General features: G+C 50.9%; 1 protein-coding gene across 2 annotated transcripts in view; it reads left to right on the top strand.

Annotated features, from left to right (window-relative positions):
* The window catches only part of LOC122385244 (serine/arginine repetitive matrix protein 2-like), a 77,476-nt gene that overhangs the window by 31,627 nt on the left and 22,526 nt on the right, over positions 1-23,323 (top strand). For both annotated transcript variants that reach the window (XM_043373378.1, XM_043373377.1), the window contains exons 2-3: positions 4,191-4,296; positions 20,229-20,362. In XM_043373378.1, coding sequence (XP_043229313.1) covers positions 4,191-4,296; positions 20,229-20,362 — 240 coding nt within the window. The remainder of the gene's footprint in view (positions 1-4,190; positions 4,297-20,228; positions 20,363-23,323) is intronic.

Below are 23,323 nucleotides of genomic sequence, written 5' to 3'. Positions count from 1 at the left end.
GTAAACGGCATCGGATACGCACGGTCAAGATCTACAATTTTTACTAAGGTCATTTTCAGGTCAGGTCAAAGATGACGTCACAGGGGTCGAAAAAGTCAAAATGGCGGCGCTAGATATGGAGAGAGTTTTTCTCGAATAACTTTCGAATTAGTCAAGATAGGAACAAACTAAGGGCATCATCGTGATCCTCTCGTCAATCCGCATCGAATGATATATATGTTGACCTCGAAAGGTCAAGGTCAAAGGTTGACCTCAGGTCACGTGACCTCGAGGTCATCATGTATATCATTCGATGCGTCTTGACGAGCTGAACACAATGAGACCATCCACGCGTCTGTATCTTGTTCCTGTACGGAGTTATTGGCCAAAAACCTTTGGTGACCTTTGATGACGTCACATGACCTCACAGCTGCCCAACAGCAAAACAGACCTCAAGGTAGTGAAGGTTGATCGTATATGAAGTCATGTATGGTATATGGGGCCATTCCGACCCGTTTTAGTGGTAAAAACAGGGAGTTGATTTTTCCCCCATTGACTTATAATGGGGAGGTCGCGAAACTTGACCTGACCTTAGGTCACCGATATCAAAATTCCGAGATATACAAATTGCACATACTGGTACCCTAACTAAAGCCTGAAGAGAAGAACTTGATCGGTCAAAAACTCTAGCTCTGGCGTGATTGCAAACTTTTCTGAGGTAGGGTCACCAAACCGCCTCTGGTGACCTGACCTGAGGTCAGATCAACTCAAAATTTTCAGACATGTTGCGTAGAAGCCGTTTAGGAAAAGTCAGAAAATTTGAGCTTCCTAGCTCAACGCGTTTGGGAGAAATAACCAAAAAACCTCAGGGGGGGGCTCCTGAGGCCCCCCCCCCGCCAGGAATAGGGTTAAGGTTTATGGAGAAGCCGTGCTCTCCGTCGGTTGACCCGCGTCGTAATGGATGTTTCACACCGAACCACATTCCTGACGTCGCTGTGTGAAAACGAAACTCACTCACGACTTCCAAAAGCTCGCCATGTGAAAATCGCTTCGTCACTCGCCCGTCCGGCGCCTCGTTAGCTCGTCCGGGACGATTTTTAAACCCGCCCGCGTGCGCGCCGGACTCGCTATGACGTCATTGAGAGTTCTGAATCCAGCTGAGAGCGGTAACAAATTGCCGCTGGCTGGGCCGAGCACGAAATGGCTGCACCGCTCCCCGTCTTCCGTCACCATCCGTCCTGCGAGTGCCGCTCCAACCCAAACACACACTATCTGGGTCAGGCCACCGAAACGTGTTTTATCTCCGTACTCCGGACGTGCTCGGCGCTGTTATTTGAGCGAACTGCTGGCCAATTCGCCAGGCCTTCTGCAGTGGCGGACTAAGTCGTCTGGAGAAACATGAAAGGAGCGGAAATATAACATATCGACCAAAACGTCTGAAATGTTTGTTTAAACTTCAAGATAGATCAGCAACTGTTGTTGGACCTAATAACTTGTCTTATGAAAATATTTATCGTACATAACGCCCATTCGTATTTCAACAGGCGTGTCGTGGATGACGTCAAACGTCTCTAAACATGACCACACACCCGTTTACCCCCGTCCCTGACTCCGCCTCTGGCGAGCGCCGCACGCTGTACGCATCTGCGTGCTGGCTGCCGGCGGGCCGAGGCGTCTCACCTAATTGCCGCCGGCGCTGAGTCCCTGATGGAGCGGTGTTGACATTAAGCGATAGAGCCAATGGTCCCGCCTGTTTATCTGTGAGGTGGGCGCGATAAGTCGCCGGCTCAGTGTAGAACGGACGGCCGGCGGGGCGGTACGGTAGTGAGGACGGTACGCGGTGACCGAGCGCGGCGGGGCGGGGCAGGTCAGGCGGAGAACGAGTGACATTTGATAGGTTACTCGGACAGGCTGCTAAAGTGCGGAGTGACACGAGAACTCGAGTGGTTAGACGGACAGTTCCGGTGATTCCGTGCGTTCCTGTCGTGTTTCGTGCGAATGACACGGGGTTGTAATCCCGTGCGGAGCCTTTGACAGCTCAGTGACGCCCGATCTCCTTCTCGTGTCCTCCGTCGAGAAACACGTGACCTGACCTCAGCGCGGTGCTACCCGAGCCGGGCTGCGGTGATCGCCGGCCGCCCCTCAGGGTCGGCTGCTGGTGACCTCTGACCGCAGAGCGGGCCGGGCTGAAACCCCGCAGGAGCCTCGGACCGATCTGCAGCGGGTAGCAGTGACTCAGGCAGGCCGCCGGGCCATCACTCGCCGCTGACAGGCCCGCTCCGGCAGTCGCACAGAAACGCTGCACGCGTCCGTTTACTCTCCGCCGCGAGGGAAGTGTGCAAAGTGTGCGCCAGTGTCCCTGCAGTGATCGCAGTACAGTCCCGTCGGTGACGCCAGTGACTTTCGGTGACTGAATTCATCCAGAGAGATCCACAGTAGCGCCTCGTAGTGCATCGACCTGTCCTGGCGGGAGTCGCGTCCAGCTGGGTCTGCGAGTGTGCCGGCCGGCGCGCGGACTAAAAAAGCCCGGACCATATGTGTCTCGTTAGCTGTGCCGAGGTCAGCGGTGGGGCGCGGACTGTGAGCGACATATGATGCCCAGGTGGCGGTGCGCGCTGGCGTCTGTGTTGTGACGGCCGTCACGTACGCTGTGACGGCTTCCGGCCGCCGTGACGCCCTGTGACGGGACGCACGCCGACCGTCTGAGGCGTGCTCCAGACGGTGCCAGGACTGGCTGGAGGGTCTGAGTCACCGCCCCGGACTGCGGGGTCTGGGTCTGGTCCGCCCAGCGCAGGGAGAAGTTCACAGAAGGGGCGGAGCGTCCGTGAACTGAGACTGGAGTGTGTCGTTAGCTGTTGGACCGATTCAGTGAGACAGTGGTGTGTTGCATCAAGAGTGAGGTTACGGTAAACCGAGTGAAGCCAGTGTAAAGCTCACTTGTGTACGGACGAAGTGAAGTGAAGCCCTACGATGATCGTCGTCTCGGTGCTGTTGCAAACGTTGCGCTGCATTATTTAAGCCCCTCCCCGTGGTCCTACGTGACAACATCGTCCCTCCCACCTTACTAATTCCACTCTCTCCTCTCATCTCGCCGCCATGTCTCTGGAGGACGCCGTTGGTCGCGGTCTGTCCATGTTCTGGTCGGACCGCGCTGTCGTCTTCCCTCCGACACCCACTCCTCCGTCGGAGGTACTCCGGCGACGAGCCACCCTCCGCTCCGAGCGCGCCACCTCCAACTCCCCGTCGAAAACGACGCGTCGGCGCTCGGTTAGGTTCGCTGCTGACTCTAAGCCACCGGCCGTGAACAAGAGACACACAATGGCATTTGGAGAAACTGGTGTGATGTCGGATGTAGGAAAGATGGCTGCAGAGAACGCTGAACGCAAAGCTCGGACCCTGAACTCTGTCACAGAAGCTGTCAACCCCACCGTTGTCGGCTCGTCGATGTCCAGTCGAGAGCCGCTGGATGGACTGCTCCGCACCACACGGGGACTGCGTTTGAGTGGGAATAGTGCATCGCGCCAGGCTGCTTGGAACGTTTCATCCACCATCGCTGACTCCGGTGGTGCTGGGACTGGTGTCTGCGAGTGTGGTGCCCATGGAGTCGCCACCGGCGCCCCTGGTGCCGCAAATGGTGCAGCCAGTGCCGCTGTCGCCACCTCTGAAACTGTTGTTCGTCGTACTACCTCTACTCGTCTCAAATACCGTTACAAATCCATCAGGTGCGCCTCAGTGGGGTCAGATCGGGGCGAAAGTATCCTCTTTCCCAAATGTATGGGATGGGCCGAACTAACACGCATAAACGATCCTGAACGGTGCTTGTGAGATGATCCAGGAAAACCGCGAGTCTATTTTAACGACGACAGACTAACCGCTAAATTTCTTGTCTGTCACGCCTAAGTGCCGACCGGTCGTTCCGCGGCGCACCGTGCGCTGACCTCTCGCGACTCTGGCCGCATTCTGAGGGCAGCGATTGTTACCGCTAACGTCCCTATTGATGGTCCGACACCTCAGGCGCTGTTCTGTCCCTATCAGATACCGATCGACGTTTGAGGAGCAGCCCGAGTGTTCACACCCACGTCTCTAACGGTGCGCCGCTGTTGGAAGCATTTCCGTGGCCGCCTGTATGTAAATTCTAATGACACGGAGTAATGTATGTGTCTATGCCTCTGACTGTTGAACTGATGGTGTCTGTCTGTCTGTGCCCGCAGCGTGCTGTTCCCATGGCGGAGAGGGGACTCGAACCGCGCCTCCGGCCGCAGCAGCGTCGGTGACCCGGACACGGCTGAGGACACGAGGAGCGTGTCCAGCGCAAAGGTCAGTCCTCAGACGCCCCGCGGGGGCACCGGGGCACGCGGGGGCAACGGTCGGACGAGCCGGGAAACACAGCGGAGATGGCGACTGCGTAAAAAAGATGGAGGAGATAACCTTGTCAAAATGGCGTATTCTTGTTCCTCTTGAGGTGCAGGATCAAAAGTTCAAGGCGCTCACGTGAATCGCTGTCCTAATCACTGAATTGTTGAGCAAAAATGATGTGCACACATAAGTTTGAAATTAATTTAGTTATTCTATCTTTAAAATAAACATGCATATTTATATCACGCATATCATATTCGAGAGCTCAATACGCCACCACAGTTTTGCCAGCTCGTGTGTTAAGCTCAAATTCAGCACCTTTACAGCAAAGCCGGCATAAAATGCTGATAATCCATGCCACTCAATTCTTTTAGCCGCAGCCCACAGGTGGCGTGAATAGGCCAACGCTTGTCGGTCACAATGGTCTGCTAACGCCTAACGCTCGTCTTCGCTCCTTCGAACAGGCCATCAGAAGTCGTTTAACAGAGCGTTCCACTCTGAAAACGGTCACTGTTTGTCCCGCTGCGCTCGTTTTGTCGCATCTGTTCAATATGTTCCGCTTGATTCGGCTTAGCCCGGTTGATTAGCCTTGGTGTGACGAAATTAATTTATGTTGGCATTAGCGCCGTTTCGCTGGAAGCATGCTCCAATAGTAACTGCCTCATGGTCACTCCATACAGTTGATGGATTCAATAACTCATTGTTGGATTATCTGTCATTCGCTAATGGTGTTTTCCGAATCTCTTGGCTGCCCATGGAGACAGCTGGAGGCGCTGAAAATCCCAAATGGTCTTCACCCTTTCCGCTTTTTAATTAACTGCGCTGTGCGCTCGGAGACTTCATTACATATAACACCGCCTGCTCTGTTCATTTATCTCGCTTTCTTTTCCATTTGGTCGCTGTGGTCTGAAGCTATCCCTCTCTGGGTTTTCTGGGCATTCAAACCGTCCACAACACCACCAGCTATGACAGGCGGCGACATTAGGAACCATGGCGTTTTGATGACACCAATCAGATCGCCTACACGAGTGTGTGTCTGAGACAGGGAGAGACCCAAATGATGACGGTGAAAGTAAAAACCGTCGGCGCACGCGACTCAGCGTGACGTGACGGGCCGTCACACCGTCACGGGCTCGCCGGGCTGTCACAGGAGCGGAGCCAACTGTCACGCGCTCATCTGTCACCCGGAGTCGACTCTGACAGGCCGCTTTGTACCGATCTGTCACCGCGTGCCAGTTCAGAACTGCCCGGTCTGCCCACCCACGGGTCATGGGTGACCTGTGCTTCTTTTTTCAAGTAGTAAAGACCAGTGTCAACAGGGCTTTTTCTCCTGATTCCTTTCCCAAACGCTCGCTGACAGTTCATGAGTGAACCAGATGCCAGACAGCAACAGATTCTCTCAGCAGATCAGCAGCAACAGATCAGCAGCTTCTCAACTATCACTCATATTGTCATCAGTGATGTCGTTCCTCCTCGACAAACACTCACGAGAGCGTGTTTCCACACCCCCGCTTCTTCTCATCATTTTGCTCGCCTCTGTGCGTCCGCGTAAAACTGCGACAGCAATTAGGAGCGATGAAAGTGGCAGCCATGAGTTGTCTACGCACGCACTGCTAGTGAGGAAAGTGCGCCGTGGTTGTTGCTAAAACTGCTCGCGTTCGCGATCACTTTCGCTAAGCATTGCTCAAGCACCACGAGTCCTGGCGGCGTAGCATGCATCGCTTGCCATGTGGCGCGTCGTCACGGTGCGCCGACCCGCCCCAAGTGTTGCCAAGAGAAATGGACTCTTGCACGGTCCTGGCGTCCGATGTCGTTTCATAAACGAAATCATGGGAACGGTCTGTCGTTTCCTGTGCCGGTGCGCCGCCGGAGCGCGTGGGACTCGCTCGCAACGCCGCCAGCCCAGCGATGGGCTAACAGAGCTCGTCGCCGGCGGCGCTGGCAGTTCCGTGATGGCTCGGTGTCGGCGGCACCCGACCGTCGGCCGACGGCGACCACGGACTGATTCTCACGGGCCGCCGGCGCGCCGGTGGGAGGGGCGTCCCGCCGTCCTCCCAGCTGCCAGACCCGCCGTCTGACCCCGCAGGAACGCGGCGCGCCGGTCTTCGAGGCTAGAGATGATCCCGAATCCTGGTCCTGTCGACGGGCCCGCCCGCGCCCGCCCCTTCTCCACCCCACGCCGCTCGAGACCGGTTTCTCCTGACCAGTCGAACGTAATGAACATATTCTAATTCGCCTCGAGAAAGTCGGGTGTCGGCCGCACGGGCGACGAGCTCGGCATTCGCGCTGTCCGTGGGCGGCCTCGCGCGGCATGGCGCCCCGGCCGCCGTGACAATGCCAGTCAGAATGCGCGGCGCGCGCCTTAGATATTCATTCGAAGAAGGTCACTAAGAAGGTCGCGTCTATTGTGGTGGGCGGATGAAGTCCACTTTCCCACCTCTGCCTAATCAGAGAACAGTGTGGGACGCGCGCCGTCCGCTCCAAGGAGAAGGAAATGAGTGAACCTCCGCGGAGGTAATGATAAGGTACTTACCTGGCCTGCTATCTGCTCTGGAGACGGAAAATCGCCGCCGCTATCATATCGAAGGAGATCCGGCGGATTTGCGAGAAGCTGGCTGAAAACAATGGAGGCGTCGTTTTTTATGAGCGACAACTGCGATCTGATAAATCTCTCGAATCTCATGAATCCGTCGGAGATAAAATGCAGATGAAAGGCGGGTATCATACTGACTTCATGATGATTTGATGGGTAAATAGAGACAGTCGTTGATATATTTGTTATCGCGTAAGAATTTAATGACAAAAAGTTTTTAATTTACTAGGCATACTGAAAAACACAACACTGAACCATGACAGCATTGTTCATTGCGTAATGAAATTTATCATGCCTAAATAATTGGTCCGTGTGCTGACTTCTGCCACCATTCGCCACTGCCCGTGTCGCTCAGTGCCGTCCGTCATTCCGCGCTGTTCGTTCACCTCTGCGTGCCGATGGCTGCCAACTGTCCGCCACGCTGACAAACGACACCTGTCACACGCAGCCCACCATCGGGGCCGCACGCGCTGATTTGGCAGCGCGCCGCCGCTCCCGCTGTGCGGACTGTGTACCCGGCTGATGACTTCCGAGTTGTGGTTGGGCCGCTTCCGGCATCCGACTGCTGACCCGTGGCAACTGGCCCCTACGTTCTCTAAGTCTCTTAGTCTCTTACGTTCTGCATTTTCATATTTCCAAAGACACGTACTCATCTCCCAGACTGGAAGCTGACTGTCTTTGTCCCTTTTCACTCTCACCTGTCTAGTATTAAATCGGTTTTGCTACCAAGTGTCATGATTTGTCTTTTCAACGCTCCTCTGACGTCACATGCTAAAACCTAACTAAAATCTGACCTCATTAGGGTAGTGAGCCAGGCTTAACTAAAATCTGGTCTCATTAGAGATGGAGCAGGAGCCAGGTCGGACCGTGGAGCCGAGCCAAGCATCCACTAGGGGACAGGCCAGGCCTCATCAGGGTGGGCGCGCGTCATCACGGATGGCGGCGGGGCGTCATCGGCGTCACTCCCGCGCCCTCCATCCGTCACTGTCAGCCGCCGCCGCCCGCACGCCTACCTGCGCGGGCCTGTGGGGGCGGCCGGTGCGTGTGTGCGTGTGCGGGGGCGGCGGTCAGACGGTCAGAAGTCAGTGACCTGTCAGTGGCTCTGTCGATGACCCGCGTGCCTCGAGGTGCAGCGCCTCTTCCGGCGTTCGGCTGATCTGTTTTCTCTTCCTTCCCCCACATGCTCTGCTTGTTTTGGTTTACTACTATGCATTTCAGAACCTCTGGAACAGTCCTTTTTGGCTCTTTCTCGTTACTTATACGCTTGATTTCAACCAAACTTTGACACAATGAGTTTCAAGGCCCTACCTAATTTTTACTAATATGGTCTTTTAACAAAATGTCAAAATGAAAGGCGTTTGTCATTGACTTGTAATGGTAAAGATTGATCGGAAAACTCTGCGCCGTGGTAGAGGCTAGCATGGCGTAGCAGCGTCAGCTGTTGCGCCGCAGCTAAGCTCCGCCCACTGCGCCGCGACACCGAGACCGGTCATTCGCCGCTCGGGGTCAGAGCAGTGCGGAGCTCTGACGGATTGGAACAAGACACGCTAACGCAGGTATCCTTGCGTGAATTTATGTCGTATCTCGCGCGGAGAGAATAAGGATGAAGAATGCAATGCATATCGGTGTGTGTATAAAATGATAAGCACTGATTCCAGCGACAGATTAAGCTCCAGTTATTCCCTACAAAATTAAAAGAATCTAATTTTCAATAATTTATTGCGAGCTTCTCCGCTGCCCTGTTTTCCTACAGGCTATGGTGCATTTAAGGAGTACGAGACAGAATCTACCGGATTGTCTTTAGGTACGCATGTGACATTCAGCGGCCAATTATTTAATTGAGGATATCCACATACTTATGTACTTGCGTTTAGTTTTTTTTTTAATTTAAATGAAGATTTTTTTTTTCGGGGGGGGGGGGGGGGGGGGGTAATAGTCAATCTTTCCATAATATTTCCACAATGTTTTAAGGATATTGTTGATAGATCTTGGGGTCGAAAAACAATAAAACAGGGAAAGATAGGATGACTCAATCTGAAAATGCAGATATGTAATATCGAGAGTTAATGATCTCCCATCCTTCACTCCCCCTTGTCAGTCTCTCGTCTCTTATCTCTATCTCCGTCATTTGTCTCTGGTCTACCATCATTTTCTGTCTTTCGTCTACAGTCTTTGTCTCCTGTCTCTGCTCTAGCGTTAATGCATATTGTTTGCCGTCCACTAGCCACCGTCTACCGCTCGTCTCATTGTCACTTTGTCTCCTCTTCTTTTTTCTTACTTGCTCCGTCCTTATTTGTTGTAGTAAAAGTTCATGACATGCAAACAAATGCTCCACTCCGCTGCGCTGCGCGCGCGGCCCGCACGCCGGCCGGCCAGACGGCGACTGCCGCCGACATGACCCGAGGCTGGACCGCAAGTGGGCGGAGCCAAGCCGCAGTGCGCTAGCACGTCACGACCAATCAGAGGGGAGACAGCGCCCAGTCTGTGCCAGCCTCTAAGCAGGGCTCTGACGACCTTAACATTATCAGTCAATGACAAGTGCCCTTATTTTTCATTTTTTGTTAATAGACCATATTGATAAAAATTAGGTAGGGATCTTAAACTACTATTACCAAAGTTTGGTTAAAATCAAACGCATATACAACGAGAAATAGCCGAAAAGGACTGTTCCACAGGGTCTGAAATGCATAATAACTTGTAGTTAGATGTTCATACCTAAACATTTACGGGAATAGTGACAGAATGTGTTTGACAGACATTTTAGGGAGATATGTATCCCTTTATCACTGTCTAATTCTTTTGTTGAAGTTTTTTCTTACACCGATGCTTCAGAAAATGTGTATGTCAAAGGCCGATATAGACGGCCAAATCGCTCTGATGACGGCTCCATCCACTGTTCATCCGTCCAGTGACTCCACGGCTCGCCCTGGGCTGACCAGTAACCAGCACCGGCGAAAGGGTCTCATCTGGGTCATATGCAGCCCCTCTGCAGGGGGTGTTTACCTTCCCCTGTGGGGTGCCCACTCTGTCGGTCAGATCCAGGCAGGGGTGTTCTACTCTCCGAGACCACGTGATCTACTCCATGCCGGTCAGACGGTGATTGTGGGAGACACGTGACTGGTCCGTGTGGCACGGATTGATGGCTTCATTATGGGCTCTGCATTGTTGGTTGCAGGCTGCAGGGAGATAGCGAAGTGCGTGAAGGGGTGATGGATTCGCCAGATTCGTATGCATGCCTCGCGCACAGCACAATCCATCCCTTCGCCCACTGCGGTATCGTGTTAGTTCCGTAACCGTATAAATTCCCTCGCTCTCTCGTCCAAATTTATCTGTCAACAAAACGATACCTTTACCGTGTATCGTCTGTCTTCCGCATTCTAGCTATGGCATAGCTTTCCTTTTAAAATTAACCCGAGCCCTGGTGGGGTCTGTTTATAACGCGACCTGGTGGGGGGGGGGCTATTTTTTGCCCCCCCTCGTATCTCCGAAACTACTGGACGGATCCGCAAAATTCAAACGGTGTTCGAAAGGCCTGTCAAATTTGTCGACGGAAACCAAATTTCATTGACCTCGGGGTCACCGATGACGTCACAGGTCAGGTCAAAGATGAAATGTTTCACCGTTCACGGGTCTTCTAGGGAATGCAATATAACACCGAGGAAAACGCATTTTGTCGAGAATCAGCGGTAGGGCGTCAGTTGTCTAGTAGATATGTTGCTATTAGAGGTCACTGGCAATACCAGGTCAGGTCACAGGTCAGGTCACCAAGGGTCACAGGTCAGGTCACATGAGCCCAAGTTTACTAAGGTTGTGTGATACATGTTTTATGGCCAATTTTTCATCTCCAACTCAATGGTGTTGGTTATACGACTATCAGGTACGGCTTAGGTCACTTTCTGGTGAAGTTCAGGTCAAGGTCAGGTCAAGGTCAGGCCAAAAAAGGTCAAATTTCAAAGTTGATAGTTTTGCATTAAATGGGTATTGATTCGATGCAGCTCGTCACGGGGAGTCTAATGGTGGTCTTTGTTTTGCGCTACGGGGTCTACAATTGCTAAAAATTGAGTTTGAAAATTTGACGTCATCAATTTTGAACAGTTTTTTCGCTATAACTTCGCCAAAAAAAGAAGTATCAATCTCAAATTTGGTATGTGGATGGAAGGCGGTAAGGACTATCACATATATTCCGGTTTTTGCGAAAATTCAAAAAACTTTTTGGATTTTTCGATTCTTATATCCCAAAAACTATTTTTTGATTTTGGGGGTCCAAATCCAAAAATTTCAAAAATCCGAGATAGCAGTTTTGTAGCCCTGTCCAACCTACAGCTTTTATGTTTTTTATCATTTTTCTGTATTTGCAAAGCTATGGGCCTGACAGCTCTTCCCGCGAAACCCTTTTTTGGGTCGAAAACGGCAGAACATGACGTCACTCTGACGTCATTTCCGGCCAACCTATCATAGCCTTTGAAAAAAATTTTTGGTCACAATGTGTAAAATTGATGTCCGGGAGGGTACTGAAAGTTTGGTGACGATCGGTGCAGCGGTTCTGGAGATATATCGAAAAGTCTGGAGGGGGGCAAAAAATAGCCCCCCCCCACCAGGGCGCGGGTTAAGGATAGCCACGATCGCAGTCACATTCCGCCCTCCCTCCGTGAAAATAACTGTCTGGTCACACCCCTTCCATTACAGCGCCTCTCGACTTCGTTACATAGGAATGCATATCTGGCTTCTGCGATCACTCTGCTTTGGAATTTGTTTGTTCATCGTGACGTCACTGGTCACATCGTCGTGATGCCACTGGTCATTGGTCATGCTCAGAACTGGTGTCCACCCCATTCTGATATGTGCTCGGCCATTGGATCGTGCAATGCCTTGCAGCTACATTTCGTGATCGGACGATTGGAGAGCACCGAGTCTCAGGGGGAGATAAATGTGAAGACCTTTTCTACTGACGGACGGCGGTTTGTCCTGACTCTGTCGAGTGTCGAGCTGCGTCGATTTATCACGATTTTGTGAGGATTCGTGGCTGAGCCCCGTATGAGACCGGTCGTGAGACTCTGAGTGAATTTCAGGGTGATCTTCGAGATCGCGCAGCCATGTGAGGTAATCTTCTCACACGTCAGCACGTCTGGCGGCTGATGGCGGTCGCGTCATCCAGTACCGGCTGACGGATGGGGCGTTCCACGACAAATCGACAAATAAAAAATTAAATTTGCACCCTCATATTTTATTCTTCGTTGAAAACTGGTGTAAGGGGTTGTGATGGGCGGGGAAGCCAGCTGTGGCAAGGATTTTTTTCTTCGAATAACGGTTTCCGAGATATAGCCTCGGGCAATTCCTGGAGTTTACGCTGCAACCCTATGTTTGGCGGCTTATAACTCAGAAACTATTGGTCTTCTATGATAAAACCTTTATATGTTTCAACTCACAATCAACCAACAAACATTTTGGCTATCTCATATTTTCAATTTTTGAAAATTTCGATCACGTGACCTTTTGACCTACTTTTCGAAGAGTGACCTCGATATTTTTCCCACTGAAAGTTAAAATTTTGTCTGATGACGATTAAAGCCTTATCAATTGTTATTGATATGCGATAATAAAAGAAGTGGTTATCGCCCTGCGTTGACCTCAGGTTAGGTCATTTTTATGACCTGTCCATTATTACGAGCGGGAGCGTCAGCGAGATCTCGAGAACAAAGCAAGATAGCGACAAGCGGTAAACGGTACAGGGTACACACGGATAAGGTCTATAATTTTTACTGAGGTCATTTTCAGGTCAGATCAAAGATGACGTCACAGGAGCAAAAAGGAAGTCAAAATAGTGGCACTACATACATATGAAGTTTTTTCTCGAATAACTTTCAAGGTATCCCAGCTAGGAACAAACTAATAGCACCATCGTGATCCTCTCGTCGATCCGCATCGAAACATATGTATGTTGACCTCGAAAGGTCGAAAGGTCAAAAGCTGACCTTAGGTCACGTGACCTAAGGTCAGCTTTTGACCTTTCGACCTTTCGAGGTCAACATACATATGTTTCGATGCGGATCGACGAGAGGATCACGATGGTGCTATTAGTTTGTTCCTAGCTGGGATATCTTGAAAGTTATTCGAGAAAAACCTCATATATATGTATAGTGCCGCTATTTTGACTTCCTTTTTTCTCCTGTGACGTCATATTTGACCTGACCTGAAAATGACCTCAGTAAAAATTATAGACCTTATCCGTGTGTACCCTGTGCCGTTTACCGCTTGTCGCTATCTTGCTTTATTCTCGAGATCTCGCTGTCGCTCCCGCTCGTAATAATGGACAGGTCATAAATATGACCTGACCTGAGGTCAACGCAGGGCGATAACCACTTTTTTTAATATCGCATATGAATGACAATTGATAAGGCTTTAATCGTCATCAGACAAATTTGCAACTTTCAGTGGGGAAATTATCAAGATCACTCCTCGAAAAATAGGACAAAAGGTCACGTGATCAAAATTTTCAAAAAATGAAAGTCCGAGATAGCCAAAATGTTTTTTGGTTGATTGTGAGTTGAACCATATAAAGTTTTTATCATAGAAAACCAATAGTTTCTGAGTTATAAGCCGCCAAACATAGGGTTGCAGCGTAAACTCCAGGAATTGCCCGAGGCTATATCTCGGAAACCGTTGTTCGAAGAAAAAAATCCTTGCCACAGCTGGCTTCCCCGCCCATCACAACCCATTAGACCAATTTTAAGCAAAAAATAAAATATGAGGGTGCAGGGCACTTGTCGATTTGTCGTGGAACTCCCCGGATGACGGATTTGGCTCAGTGGGGTCAGCCGCCCGACCTCAGGGTCATCGCCGGGCTGTGCCGAGGTCACCGCCGGGTCATGGACAGATGGTCGGGCCGATATGGGACGGCTGGCGGCAGAGCGAACCCGCCGCATGAAACTGTGGGCGCCAGAATCCGCCATTGTTTCCCAGCCTATCCCTCATGACATGGCATCATAACGTGAGCAACGCAGCTCTGATCGAGTCGGATAGATATTCTGATGGCCTGTCAAGATATGAATGAACGTTTCGACATTTTTATAAAAGCTTGCACCTAGCGACCGATAAAATGGATTACTCGCATGATCAATACGCACTTGCTTTGAGCAATCAATCAAATCATCTCCGAATTTCGATGAGCGCCGATGCACGGATTTAATTAACGGTGCGCACTTTATCACTCCCTCATCTCACTATCGGCTCACGCTTAGGCCATCCCACTAAGTGGTGAGAATCTCACCGTTTCGGCATTTACAGTCAGGTGAGAGTGTGTTGTGCACAAGAGCCGGTAAGATCACACAGTACACCGCGTGGAAGCAGATGAGCTGACGTAGAATCATGTGAATCACGACTTCTCTCAGAATAGAATGGCTGGCCGGAATGCCAGCTCTAGCGACCTTGATTCGAGCCCGGAAAGGCTAGGTAGTACCGATGCTGTTCCTTTTGCAATGCAGCGTATACGTGCCTTGTCAGTGTTCACATGCCTCAGTGGTGAAATGCACGCGGAAGCCATAGCTCTGATATTCATGCTAATGATTGGTCATGAATGCTTGGGTGGCCAACCTTCAGATTGAAACTCGGAATACGTGCCGTGAATGAGAATGTCTCCAGAAGCAGTGTGCGCTTCTGTGGTTGTATAAAATTCAAGAATTTCACTTGAAACGCACAAACTGAGCCTTTTCAGTAAATTGCATGCGATTCATCTTCTGAAGCTGAGAAGCAGCTGGCTTAGCATAAACATTGTCTTACATTGCAATGTGGGTCTTATACATAACTATTTCTTATATGCACATTTACGGTAAAATAAATGCTAAGTGTATTTGGTTCAGTCTTGAAAACATGCGTTCTTTCCGCGAAGTGTTTATCATAAAAACTGTTGGCCATTGGACAACAATTTCCCATCTGTGATGGTCCGCTCCGATCCGGTCTGCTGAATGGTCCGCCGGACCACAATGGTCCTAGGTTTCTCTCCTCGCTGCTCGGTCGAGCTCGGTTTATTGGTCGGCGACACGCCTTCACGGTACGCCGGGCCGGCCGGACCGCCGCGCTCGCGTACACGCGCTCACGAAACACGGACACGGACCACGGACAATGAGCACGGACATGAAACACGGACACGGAACACAATCATAAGCATGGAATTGAAGACGGATGTAGGAATATTTTAATTTATTTTTTTAGACCGGAACTAACTATGCAAGCTTGCGTTGTTATATTTAAAAAAAAACTAAATATCTTGATACGAAAATTGAGGACAGTAAGATACCTATTTCATCGCATGGCACTGTTCACTCTTCGTCCTGTACGGGCTGTGCGCGTATAGATCACGAACTGATTCGTCCTCTCTCTGAGACCTGGGTCACCTGTCGCTCCGGCCACCAACCTGCCCACCTGTCTGAGCAACTATGGCCGGCTGCTGCCTGTCGTTCATCGGCGACACCTCGTTCTCAGCGTTTTGACGGTCTTCTGTGGGCAGCTGTATCAGTGTCTCACATCATGTGTTGGGAGCAGCTGTCTCACTGTCTTTCTGCCTCAACTCAGTAGCTTCTAGAGACAGGTGCCGACCGTTGACGGGTAGTTTACGGTGGACGGTGCTATGTCGGCGGTGGTCTATGGTATAGCGCTGAGCGGTGAGCGGCGGCTCGGACAGTACCTGGGAACGGGCTGACTGACCGCGGCGCCACGCCCGGAACTGACCGACGGACACGGTCCGGGCACTGTCTGTGGGTACACGAGCTGCAGGAGAGAGCCGGGACAGCTGTGAGCCGAGCTGCTGCAGCTGCGAGCCGAGCTTCTGCAGCTGTGGGCAGCAGAGCGAGCCGGAGTGACGCAAATCAAAGGAGAGTGCTGGCATCGAAATGCATTTCACAAGTTTCGTAATGGATGCAATAATGACTTTAATTGGCCTGCTTATGCTTGGGTGCCTCTGATTTTTACCTACATACATTGCTTCATAAGTATACTATCTAGATCCAAAAGTCTTGCATGGTTTACCTGGTTGCCTGTCATCGGTGCTTACGTCGTATTTTCGCCGACCGCGTTTCACCCGGACAATAGCTCGCCTCCATTCCCATCCCACTCAGCTCCAATCCAATCTCCAATGACGGATGTTGCACGGCACATGTTTAATGACGTGCCCCGGGGGCCCGGCTACGGTCTCCGCCGTCACCATTCCCGTGGCTGCCGGACGTACTCCGCCGTAGGCCGTGCCTGGGGAGGTGGTCAGCACACTGACCCACTGCCGTACAGCGAACACAGCGCCCGAAACCACCCCAAAATGGAGTGGAACGGGTCCGGGCCGGCGGCGACACGGCGCCGGAAGTCGCGGCTGAGCTGACGGGGTGGTTGTTAATTATTGTTTGACGGGAGATAGTGGTAAGGAGGGATGGAGAGGGAATGTTGAGGTAACACGTCATATTTCGTGGTTTGGTTCGGCCCGACGAAAATCAAAGTGTGCACTGTGCAAGTTATCACTGCCTCAGTAATTGTATGTGTGCATTGGTCATTTTGAATTATGTTCATGGTACAAAACATCGCCTTTGGTGCATTTTGATTTTACTATAGCTATAGTTATAATAAAACACGATAGGTATATGTATATGTGGAAGGTTGGAGGTGTGCTGATGTCAGGAAAGCTTGTAATTGAATTGATTGCCACATTCTTTAAACGTCTTTATCAAAACAGTCACGGTAGATGTTCGGTATTTCACCATGGAGAACTAATGACGGCCAATTTCTAGTTTCACTCCCATGTTTGGCATAGGCGGCGGAACGGGGAGGGCACCGGGGCACCGTGCCCCCCTTTGATTTTGACATTTTAACATTAGCCCTATGGGCGTTGCATGGAAAGAATGGGACCAAAAGTCGGCAGTGCCCCCCCCCCCCCTTAATTGAAGGTGTTCCGCCGCTACTGATGTTTGGCGCCTTTATGTAGGAGTGTTTCGGTGAAGGCTACATTTCAGTTGGGCTCATTCACCCCAGAGCTGTCTTTTTTATCTGAAGTAAGTTTTTATTTCTTTCTTACTGGGGCTCGGTCATTGGCCATTTGTTGCTCCTGTGATCAAATCGCATTTGTTCGAAGCGCACACCGGCACACCTTTTCCTTTCGGTACACAAGCAGATAAAGATATACTGCGTTTGAGTGGTATAATCTTTGTAAAGTGGTCGCACTTACTAAAGACGCGAACCTTGTCTTCAACATTCAACAAGGAGATTAGCGGCCATTGCAATCATGTGTCGCCCGACTGAGTGGATCTGCAACTGATGCATCATCCTCTCAACGCAGCGATAGCCGTCTCGCAACAAACCCGCGCCTGACCGCGCCGAGGTGTATGATCTCGACTCAAACAGGTGTTCTCACATTTCCACCGGAAACCGACCCGTGTCCGACCCCACTTCCGGTGTGTCACGGGCTGATTCAGGTCTGAGGCACGGAGATGGTGACGTACCGTGCGTCGCAGTTTGTCGAATGGTGATTTCGGTGGAGATGTTCGGAATGAAACAGTGAATTGCAAGTGACTGAGTACCTTCGGGTTTGAGCCCATCTCATGGTCAAACCACGTCTTGTCCTGACATTATCTGCCGAGTCTCGACGAGAGCTGTTCAGGTTCGAGCTCTGAAGTCACCTCGTTCTTCTTGGGTGGCTTCTGAGCTCCATGCCCGGCGCTTCTCAATCGATCTGGCCAGTTCGTTAGCGGCCTTTATCCGAATGCTACTCGATCAAGCCTGCAGCCATTACCCACCGCCATGGGGCGACCCTTTCACACCTCTGCGGTTCAGTAGCCGGCCGTCGAGCCCGGCTGGCTGTCCGCTCCAACAGGCGCGTCGGAGCGCGGAGCCGATCCTCTGAGTGTCGCCCGACCTCCACGGGTCGCTCCCCAGGCACAATAGGGGCGGACACCGGCCCGGGACAGGCCAGGTCGCATCGCTGGCGCTGGACAAAGGAGGCGCCGGCGGCGGCACAAAGCGCGTCACCAAACTACCGGACATCCACACACGTCTACCCACACCACACACACACGTACCTATAGGTGCACGTATACATCGGATAGGTGATTTGCAGGCAACGATTGCCGGTAACTGCAGATGGGCTATACTACTTGGTAAATGGGAGAGTCCGTGGGATTAAACAAGTAGGTGGTAAGGAGTATAGATACCGGGAAAAGTACGGAGGTCACATATATATCGTGATACAGCGTGCATGAAGATCAAGGAATTAGATTTAGTGGGGATGATTCCGCCATTCGTTAATCACATCGCTGGTCATGCAAAAAGAATTGGGCCGTATTTGATACACTCATCACATGGGCAATGGGCATAGTCACTAGTCAGGAAGTAACATAAGACTTGCATACATTTGTGCATGTTTTCATATATCTATCATGTAATGTTCACTCGAAACAGTTAACAAATTAGCTGTGCTTGGTCTAGCTAAATTAGAGGTATTAGAGGTCTTTGTAGAATAGTTCAGAGGATCAAAGCAAATTCTTTACCGGATGCTTATTCACAAAGCATGCATGGCTGAGGTGGATGAACCAGACAAATAGCACAGCTCACGAATTTGCACGGTTCGTGATTGATTTCACCATTTGTGAATAAGTTTACTTTGCACAGAAATACATCCATTCTGTGTAGCTTCTTGCCACCACAGCGAGGGGTGCCGGACTGCGTCACATTTCGTCACGCGCTCCGTCGCTCCTTACATACACACATGCATGCATTTACATCATTCGGCGATCTCTGAAATGTTTCTCGGTCGTTTTCCGAGAAATGAACGTCCCCGTTTGACGCCGGCTATGTCGTCCGAGATTCAGCGAATTTTCCGGATGTCGTCGTGCAGTAATCTCAGAGGGTCTTATGTTGGATAAAATGCTGATGTCATCTCGGGGAGATGTCGCAAAATGACGCCTGGGACGAGCAAGCCATGCTGCGATAAAGGCGATGACTGGTGTCAATGTGTCCTTTTAAGCTATTGTGACGTATTATTTCGGGAGAAGAGCAATGTTGCAAGTTCATTCTCTTTATCCCACCTGCATTAGATTGTTTCTAAGTAGCCTTCAGTTTTGCAGCACGGTGGCAATGCATTCTACTTATTGTCCTCGATTGATTTATTAATAAAATGATGTTTTCATGGTACTAAGCATGCTGCCATGCAAACAATGAAGCAAAACATCACGCTAACACAGCACGTGATTTGAGCTCCAAACCCGTTCTGGCTCAGCTCAGCACCCCACCTCGCCGCCTCATCATCAGGGATTTTACCTCATTCTCCGTTGTCGCCGGTCCAGTTTGCCCGTCTTTGTGCGCTCGGCTGTGTTGCTGAGCCGCTCATGAGCCCTGCCTATCGGGTCGTGACTCAGCTCTGTCGTCACGGCCGGGGGAGGTGTTGTCGAGTATGCCGTGCGGTCGGTCTTCCCGTTACGTGTATACCGAGCAGTGCAGGCTCGCCACTCGACATTGATAGCGGCTGGAACGAGTCAGGGGTTCGAGGACGAGTCAGAGCCTCGTGACGAGCAGTCGAGGCCGCTCCGCAGCTGAGGAGAGGTGGAGGAGCTCGCAGTGACCGCCGTGGGTGGAGGCTGAGAGCTGAGGTGAACGGAGAGCTCGTGATTCGTGATCTGAGAGTGCAGCTTGTGATTTGGCCTTCGTGATTTGGGATGTGGATACATCGTGATCGGTGAACGGAGGAGGTAGCTGAAAAGGGCTCATGACCGGCTCCTGAGAACTCGTAATTCAGTGCATTGTAGCTCGTGAACTCGGCCGTGACTCGTGAGTTTACCCGTGACTCGTGAACTCGGCCGTGACTCGTGAGTTCGCCCGTGACCGTGGCACAACCTTCTGCAAGCTGTGGCATATGGGTGCGCTGTTTGTGGCTTGCGGTTCCATGACTACTCGACAAAATAGTGAACCCACTGTAACATGCACACAAAATGCGTTTATCTCATAGTCTCTTTTTGAAGGCTACGCAATGGCTTTAATGCAATGCTGGTGTTTAAAAGGTTAGGTATTCGCCATGTACTTTTTCGCATTGTGACACAAGGAACACTTTTTTGTAGGTATACGCAAGACATTCGTGTAATAGATTTAGCGCATCTAAAGCTTGGACAGCTTTCATATAAATTATTTTCAGTCAATGTTGATTCGATGTTGCAATTATTTAGTAAGTCCATCAGTCACTTAAATAACGATTTCTCACTGAAGCCCGCGCCAACTTGCGTTTTTCATCCAGCTGTACTCAGTTTCTGACCGTCCCACTCCTCTCTGCGCCCCTCAGATGGACGGCTCGACCGGAGCCGAGCGACGCCGTCCGGGCGTGAACAAGACGCAGAGGCAGCTGAAGACCTCCAGCTCGCCGGTGCTGTCCGGCAGGCGGGGCAGCACGTCCAACTCGGAGTGGGACGTCAGGAGGTGGGTAGGACGCGTCGGACCGCACGGTGGAGGGGCGAGGGTGCGGGAGATGTGACGAAGGGTTTTATTTATCGTGATACAGGGATTTACTCGCACTGGGCGAGGGAATAAACCCATGTCTGGATCCGATACAGAGAGATAAGGAGGGAATACGAATACATTATGATGGGCTAGCCCAGTTGACGACTATATGTTCTGTTAGGTATTGTTCTCGTGTCTTGTTTTGCAATTTCTTGCTATACTATAGGTACAGGTCTCGCGGGTTTTAGCGGTAGGTTTTGCACCTAGAAAATTTAGTGCACTTCAGGCTATATCTTCGTCCCCTTAAGCTTTTAAGTGTTGAAGATGCGATCGACTTGTTGGTTCACAAGGCGGCCACGATCGTGTAAAATGGCTTCATCGTAGATCGATTAGTTTCTGAGATATAACCGGAAATGTAAAAGTGCAAAACCTACCGCTTTATCTCGCGAGAGCCTTGCATAGGCGTCGCTGCTTTTATCGTTTGAGAATCAAACTACAAAGGGCATGTTAATACCTTATCATGCCTACCGTTCAGATGAAAGAACGATAAGCTTCCCAGGATTGTTGTATCTCATTTGTGTCATATTCCCGAAATTTGTCCTTGAGAGTGTCATAAACAGCTGCTATCTGAGGGCAGTATCGACACATGACAAGGCTCCCGGATTGCCTCGAGATACCGTATCTATCTCACGCACATGGGCCCGGCCAGACAACAGTGTTCTTGGACTCCAGAGGAAATTGGCGGCTAACAGTGCTCCGGACGTAAGGTCTAATCATCTAATGCCTCTTGCGGCATTGCTGTTTTGTACAATGCTTCAAGATAGTTTTATCGATGTCCCGATGAGAGCTAGTTGGAAAATGTTAGATAAAGCACTTTCGTGATTATGTTCTTTTGGAACAAATGAAAGCTGCTAATTGTCGCTTGTTTTGTCATTCTAAATAGTTTCAGTTTGTTACATAAAAAATATGCGGCAAAGTAACAAAGTAACGTATCTGTTTACCGTGGGGCTGTTTTATCTGCTGTTTTATCACATGCCGTATTTGTTTTGAGGCCTCGGTCCATTCTCTAATCTGTCAGCTACCGTGCTGGGCCTTGGAAAGGTGGCGACATCAATAGTCGGAACGTTTGACAAATCGAATCATTAATATTAATGTAATGAGGCACGCACGAATTCGACTTCTAAATTCAAATCTACAAGTCATCGTCAATCGAGTTACTTGCCAGGAAAGGAAGATTGGCCATGATGGGTAGGTACATACATACTTCCTCGGATGGACGGCTATCGAATTGGAATTTGCCCGGTGTTAGATTTTAAATGGCAGATTTGGTACTGCTTTTGGGGATCATCTCAGTCGAATTATGTTCATGTATGACGTAAACCCGTTGACAGTAAATCGCACATTTTTGCTGTCGTTAGTATTTAACAACCCAGTTTTAGCGAACCATTACCAAAGTTGAAGCAAGTTGAGATGTTTTGAATCTCGCTAGCCCCGTGCGCTTATCGCCGATCGCTTACGAACCGTGAGCCCAATAAGGTGCGGGATGCGGCTGCAATCACGCCCGCCACCCGATCGACAGCACCCGGGCTCTGATATCGATCCGTGCAGCGGATACCCGATCACGACTCGCACCGTTTCCCCGGTGGTATTCGGTGTCGGTGTCCGGCGCAGAGGCGCGGCCTTGGTCGGCACGGCGAACCGCCAACCGTTGGACGCCGAGCCGTTCAAACGCGAACGGCACCGAGCGTGACGCCCGACAACGGTCAGAGTCGGTGGAGGCCCGATCGACCTTCCCTGCGGCGGCCTGATCGGCAAATATTGATTGGCCTCATCTCATCTCCCAGTTTGGAAAGGAAACGTTTAGAACAGTTGTTGGCGGTTAGTGTGGTCAGGCTACTAAAAGCTGCATAGGCGGCGGAACGATTTGAGACAAGGGGGGGCACCATGGCTCAAGGAGCCAAACCTAGGGTACCCCCAAATCCTGTTTTCTCATCGGATTTAGGCCACTTATTTTTCGTCACAGCCCTGACACGATGATTTTTTTTTTTTACTAAACGAAAATTGCAGTTCACCCCCGTATGCAGGGGTGTACCTAATTTTATATCTCTTTGTGGGGGCATATGCACCCACAATCCTGAATTATGCCCCCACAATGATGAAAAAGCACCCACAAGTCTTTTACAAGGCTGCAAGCGTCCTTTCGAGAGCACGGTGCCCTTCGCATGCTCTAACGGCGTCCTCCTAACCGTCTCGCGTTCATGTACCGGGGTTACATGAGCAAGTAAATGCGTATCAGGAACGGATTTTCCTATTCGCTCACCATTGTAGTCCGTTTGTAATGCGTATTAACTCTGCTCATGTAACCCCGAGCATGGATAGCGTTTTTAATCATCACTCGGCGCCCTTCTGGGAGAATGGCGCACTTTTGACAGCACCGCGCCATTCTCATGGTCTAACGGCGCCCTCCTGACCGTCTCGCGTCCTTAGGTCTCTGTTCACCGTGCATCCCTCGACTATTCGGCGCCCTTCTGGCCTCTCAGCGCCCCTGAACCACATATAGCGTTTTCAATCACTCGGCACCCTTTTACGAGAATGGCGCCCTTTTCATGATCTCAAGGCGCCCTCGTAACCATCTGGCGCCCCCACGTCCCCACCAACGTAGCACTACTGACTGTGCGGCGCCCTTCTGGCCTCTTAGCGCCCCTAGACCACATAGCGTTTTCAATCACTCGGCGCCCTCCTAAGAGAATGGCGCCCTTTTCATCGTCTCACGGCGCCCTCGTAAGTCGTAACCGTCTGGCGCCTCCACATTTGGTGCCCCTCCTACTGGATGGCGCCTCTCTACATATTTTTTACGTCCTTCCGGTCAGTTTCCACTTTTAAGCGTGTATTTGCTTAGTCAGACACGTCACTTGAAGCGCCATTCGGCTAGCAATGTTA

The sequence above is a fragment of the Amphibalanus amphitrite genome, unplaced genomic scaffold (genome assembly GCF_019059575.1).
Source record: "Amphibalanus amphitrite isolate SeventyFive unplaced genomic scaffold, NRLGWU_Aamphi_draft 000212F_arrow, whole genome shotgun sequence".
Taxonomy (NCBI): Eukaryota; Metazoa; Arthropoda; class Thecostraca; order Balanomorpha; family Balanidae; genus Amphibalanus; species Amphibalanus amphitrite.
The sequence above is the reverse complement of the archived record's forward strand: the minus strand, read 5'-3'. Positions and strand labels throughout refer to the sequence as shown.